This window comes from Stegostoma tigrinum, chromosome 1 (assembly GCF_030684315.1).
Source record: "Stegostoma tigrinum isolate sSteTig4 chromosome 1, sSteTig4.hap1, whole genome shotgun sequence".
Lineage (NCBI taxonomy): Eukaryota > Metazoa > Chordata > Chondrichthyes > Orectolobiformes > Stegostomatidae > Stegostoma > Stegostoma tigrinum.
The window spans coordinates 36,645,896-36,651,704 of NC_081354.1; the positions used below are offsets into that span (position 1 = coordinate 36,645,896).

A 5,809-nucleotide genomic window follows, 5' to 3' on the forward strand; every position below is an offset into this window, starting at 1 on the left:
ATGCTATTTGAGTTCCTAATGATTTGTTGTACCCGTATAACATTGTGATTCATATAGCAGACCCCTTTGTACTGCGAATGTTCTCTCTATTTAAACAATGGAGTGCTTTACCACCTATCTGTAATGCTTGTAACAAGGTCAGCCAGCTGGATGTCTTAGAATATGAGTTCCCTGATTGGGGCTGTTAGTCTGGTTCAATCAGGGAGCCCTGGCTTACATATAAAAAAAGGTTGAGTGTCAGAGACTGATACTCTGGTGCCTGACTCTGAATGAGGCAGCACTCAGTCAAGGACTGGTGATTTGGTGACAGGATACCAGCATCTGTGGATTTTATTTTTAAACCCTGCTAAAGCTGGACAAGTTCACATATTTCTGCCAAGATACTCTAACATTTTTATTTTGGGTAACGCACACAGACTATATATGTCCCTTTGCAGGTTTCTTATGCCCTCTTCACAACTTACTCTTCTACCTGTCTTCGAGCCATCTGCCAACAAATATTTAATCACTCTTGCAAGTCACTGACATGGATTTTAAATCGTTGAGATACCATCTCTAATACCTGTGATATCTATGATTCCATGACACTCCATGATTTACAGATTGCTAATATGAAAATGACCTCCAATCCCTAATCTTGACATCTTGTAAACAAACCAGTCTTCAACTAAATTGTTGAAGCAAATTTATATTCTGTTTAGGAAATGTATCTGTTCTGAAGAAGGATCACTGGACTCAAAACATTAACTCCTGTTTTCTTTCCACAGATGCTGCCAAACCTGCTGAGTTACTCCATTAATTTCTGGTGTTGTTTGGGATCTCCAGCATCCGTAGCTATCTGTTTTACTTCAAGCTTTAATGTAGCCCGTATATTTGAGTGTGCTTCTTCCTTACTCAATACATACTTATAGCAGAATGAAACTGAACATTTGAAAAGTGTTTGGGGCTGAGGAAGTCAAAAAGCAAAACTGCAGCTACTTTGATTTTAAGATTACAAGATTACATTGCTAGGCATGTAAATGACACACGGTGTTCACGTGGAAACATTTGGAATATATTAACTAAATCTGATAATTTTAAAAACAGACATTTACTGCATTGGCCGGGAATCGAACCCGGGCCTCCCGCGTGGCAGGCGAGAATTCTACCACTGAACCACCAATGCAACTCATTAACAGAATGCTCTTTACAAGTCTTACATCAATATCTATTCAAAAGGCTGAAGGTTAATTAAATTGAATTGGATTATTTTGGATTCACATAAACAAAAGCAGGGATTTCGTTCAGTTGTTTAGAAAGCACAGTCCGTAATTTGTAGAACTAACAATGATTCTGTTCCCGCGATTGACTACTTCCTCCCTCCCCCGCCCCCTAAACGACTCCCGTTGGAACCGGCTCTCCCCGTCGGGGAGGGTTTGGTGGCCGGAAGACTGGCACGTGATTAGAGTCACGTGGCTGAGCGCGTTTATGTAATCCCGTATCGTTGGGCTGTGCTGCTGGGAGAGTGAGAGAGCGAGCGACGTGGCGTTCGTGTGATTTTTTTTATAAAGCCTTTTGGAAGGTGAGGGTGAATAGTATCAGAGATAATGGGAACTGCAGATGCTGGAGATTCCAAGATAATAAAATGTGAGGCTGGATGAACACAGCAGGCCAAGCAGCATCTCAGGAGCACAAAAGCTGACGTTTCGGGCCTAGACCCTTCATCAGAGAGCCGGGTGGTCTCGTTTCTTGTAGATATCGCCCTGAATGGGTTAAATGAAATCACATACGTTCTTAGAGAAGCGGCTGATGTGTGGTCAGAGATAGTAGGCACTTCAGATGCTGGAGAAACTGAGATGACAAGGTGTAGAGCCGGATGAACACAGCCGGCCAAGCAGCATCAGAGGAGCCGGAAAGCTAGACCCTTCTTCAGAAAGTGTCAGTTTCTCTGTGCTGTGGATAAATAGTAGAGATGGCTGGAGCTGCTGCTTTACTGAGGAGAAATCAGATTGTTACTATATGATATCCTGGGATTGTTGTCATTGTTTACGATAAGGTTCTGCCCCACGAGTCCATGGACAATGTAAATGTGTCGCTCACTTAATAACGAAGAAAAAGCTTCGAGTGATGTTCCTCAATAATTTGAGGTGTTAAGGTCTGTGACGATGGAGCAGAGATTGAATCTTGATAATTTTGTGAGTTTTTTTATGTGTACATACAGAAATCATTTAAAAGTGGAGTAGTTAAAGAAACCCACTATTTCCCAGCTATCTGGGAAGTCTGAGTGTCCACTTTCCTCCTTGACTGAGGAGTTCCTGTCACCATGGTAGACAGGGCTCAGAATTGTGTCTGATCCACTTTCCACAGTTCAGCCCTTCTCTTCCTTTCTGCAGCAATGATAGATTCTCCTGGTCCTCCCCTTCTCACCACCTCTGTTTCCAAAGGATCATTAAGCTCCTATTGCTGCTGCCTGATATTCCTACCCCCTCTCCACCCTATCAGTATTCTGCAGGGATCGTTCCCTCTTGGGCACTCTCGTCTATTCCTCCTCCTCTCCCAATGCCTCCCCACAATGCTGCAGCACCTGCCCATGCAATTGCAGGAGGGGCAACGTTTGCCTGTTTACTGTTTGCCTCTTTCCTCTGTACTATCCAAGGCCCCACACACCTTCCAGGTGAAGCAATGATTTACTTGCACTTCACTCAGTTTAGCCATCTGTATTTGCTACATTCAGTATGGCCCCTCTGCATCAAGGAGCTGAGACATAAACTGGTTTACTGCATTGTAGAATGACTATGCACTGTCTTGAAAAATGACCTTGAGCTTTCACTTGCTCACCACTCAATACACTTCTATGTTCCCTGTCAAGGTCTGTGTCCTGTTGCGGCGCACCTGCGAGACTTGCTGCAAGTGGAAGAGAAACACTTCATCTTCTGTTTGCTGATATTACAGCCTTCAGTACTCAACACTGACTTCAATAATGTTGGACTACACACCACCTTCTATGTCAGTTTTTTTTTCTCCACCCTCTCACCCCAGGTTTTGCCACGATCTGGGTTACTTTCAATGCAGCCAAACAATTTCACCCCTCATAGCCCCAGTATTTCCTGTTTAGATCATTTTCTTCCCTGGCTTATTATCTTAATCTCTCTGTCTACCTAACTTTTTTCCTCTCTTTCTCTGTATTCCTGCTGTACCTGTCCACTCACTGTGTCATCAGCATAAATACCATCCTTTCCCAGGTGCTATCAGTTCTGAAGAAGTTGATGGATTCAATACAGTAACTCTGTTTTCTGTCCACAGATGCTGCCAAATCTGCTGAGTTTTTCCAGCAATTTTTTTTTTTGAATTGAAGATGTGGTTATGCTTGAATTGTAAACACCTCTTGAGCAGATGCTATCTGGAGTATTGCATTCAGTTAGGGATATTGAATCTTAGTGTTACTGTTGGATGGGTGTGTACTATAGATTCACCAGAATTGTGAGCTTAAAGTGACAAACTATGAATATGGCACGTGTTACCCTGTGGTATATTCAGAAAAGATATGATTATCTGACATCAGATATTTCTTCTTGTGGGCAAAACAACATCGGGGGCATAATTTTTAAAATTGGAAGAACATCATCTATTGAGAATGAAATCAAAGCAGGAAAGGTGATTGGAAACATAGTGGTCTTCCCCAAAAATGTCTGGGCTAATTGAAATTTCAATGTTTTATAACAATTTTTTATATCACATGAGGTGTATTGGAAGGAATAGGGGGGAAACAAATAAAACATACTGGTTTTAAGGGCAAATTTTTTATAATGTACTGTCACCAATAATCAGCAGTACTGTTTGATAGCCATTATGATTTCAGTTTTGATTTGATTTATTATTGTCACATGAACAAAGATACAATGAATAGTAGAGATAATAAGGTGTAGGGCTGGATGAACACAGCAGGCCAAGCAGCATCAGAGGAGCAGGTTGTCTTCCAAGCTTTACAGACCAGATGGTGTTATACAAGTGCATCAGGGGAACAGAATAGAGTGGAAGATGCAGTGTTACAGCTGCCAAGAAGCTGCAGAGAATGATTAATATTTTAAGAGGTCCATTCACCATTCAAAAGTCTGATAATATTGGGGAAGAAGCTGTTCTCAAACCTGTTCATGGGGGTAATTGAACCTCTGTTTGGAATAGCTTTGAAGTGATCACATGATTTTACATATCCAGGTGGATAATAAGCAATGATGGATGAATGAAGTTGATGTATAGACCAGCTTGTCATCTAATTGAGTGGCAGAAAAGATTTGGTCGAAATAAATTTTTTGATACCTGTATATTAATCTCAGCAGAGGAGCTATCTAAGCTTTGTATTCTTACACTATATTTATAATGTGATTGTCTTTGTCTTTTTATTTTGCAGGATGATCACAGATGTGCAGTTGGCAATCTTTGCCAACATGTTGGGAGTATCTCTTTTCCTCCTTGTTGTCTTGTATCATTATGTTGCTGTAAATAACCCCAAAAAGCTGGAATAGCCACATAACACCACAATAGGTAAAGAACTAGATCTATAGAATTAAAAGGAAATATTTTCTATTGTGATAGAAGCAGATTTTGTGTATGTAATGCATAGCTTAATTGGTTTTAAAATATTTGTTTGTGATTCCTTAACATGAAATTTGTCATTCAACAAGACCCCTTTCACTCCCAGTAGTTGTCATGTTCTTTGAACTGGAAGCAGTATTGTAATGAATATTTGTAATTTCCTCAAGGTCTGTAGAATTTGTAACTTGTTAATGAACTTTAACAGTTTCCAGTAATTGAAAGGGGATTATTTGTAATTTTCTTGTGTAGATAGAAATATTGGACCATGTGGTCTGGTGAAGTGGCCAACTGTGACCTAGGGTAGCGTTAGTTCCTTGGTTGAAAAGGAACTCTGTAAAGCAATGCCATCAGGACCACTGTGACTTCTCTGGGAGAGGATCAGTAGAAGAGTGTCTGTCTGGTTTTCTGATCATGACCATGAAATTTTAGTCATGAACACTGTCGTCAGATAAGCCTCTTGACTAGCCCTTGCATTAATGAAGAACAGCATATTTTTGAGGTATGTAATTACAGTTTGTAAATGCAACTTATTTCAAGCATCTTATTTTACAGTGCAAAGGTTCGGACCAAAACAAAAGAATTAATTTGAAGGATGGAAGCTAACTTGGATGAAATAATACAGATTGAACTTTACCAGCACCACAGTGAATTACAGCTGCATTAAGTATGTTTTGTATTGAAGAAATATGCCTTGTGAATTAAATATTTGTGGAAAAACTTTGCTTGTTTGTGATTTTATTTAAAATTATCTTCCTTTTTTGGAAAATAGGGAAAAGAATATTTAGCTATTTTTACTTCACATCAAACAGTAATGAAATAACAGTTTGATACAAAGATGAGGGTATGACAGGGGATGCTGTCTATATGGACTTTAGTAAGGCCTTTGACGAGGCTGGCTAGCCATGAAAGCTAAGTGGCATAGGATCCAGGGAGAGTTGGCTAATTGGATTCAACAGAGTCATGAAGACTCCACAAACCTTTTACAAACAGTGAGTGGGACACAAACCTGGAAGTCAAACTTCAATTTCATACATATTTTCATAGCATTATGATGCCTGGCTTTTCCAGGATTTAGCATAATCAAAGTTTGGGGTTGAAGGAAGAAAACGTGTTGTTGTGAATTCAGATTGATTGACAGGCTTAATAAATTACTAAATGATTTTGAGGTGATAACAACTTGAAGGGATTTACATGTGTAGAATTGGCTTTCATGCATGAAACAATTTTTCTGTAGCAA

The 5,809-nt window shown here is 39.9% G+C and overlaps 1 protein-coding gene and 1 non-coding gene across 2 annotated transcripts; one reads left to right on the plus strand and one right to left on the minus strand.

The window, feature by feature from the left end:
- Window positions 1-1,094: 1,094 nt before the first annotated feature.
- trnag-gcc (transfer RNA glycine (anticodon GCC)) lies at window positions 1,095-1,165 on the minus strand. Its single transcript has one exon. It is a non-coding gene; the product is annotated as a tRNA-Gly (tRNA).
- Window positions 1,166-1,428: 263 nt separating this feature from the next.
- On the plus strand, window positions 1,429-5,289 carry ost4 (oligosaccharyltransferase complex subunit 4 (non-catalytic)). Its single transcript, XM_048537762.2, has 3 exons — window positions 1,429-1,561; window positions 4,388-4,521; window positions 5,125-5,289. Exon 2 carries the CDS (start codon window positions 4,389-4,391, stop codon window positions 4,500-4,502), a length of 114 nt encoding a protein of 37 aa, XP_048393719.1. The 5' UTR covers window positions 1,429-1,561; window position 4,388; the 3' UTR covers window positions 4,503-4,521; window positions 5,125-5,289.
- Window positions 5,290-5,809: the final 520 nt, after the last annotated feature.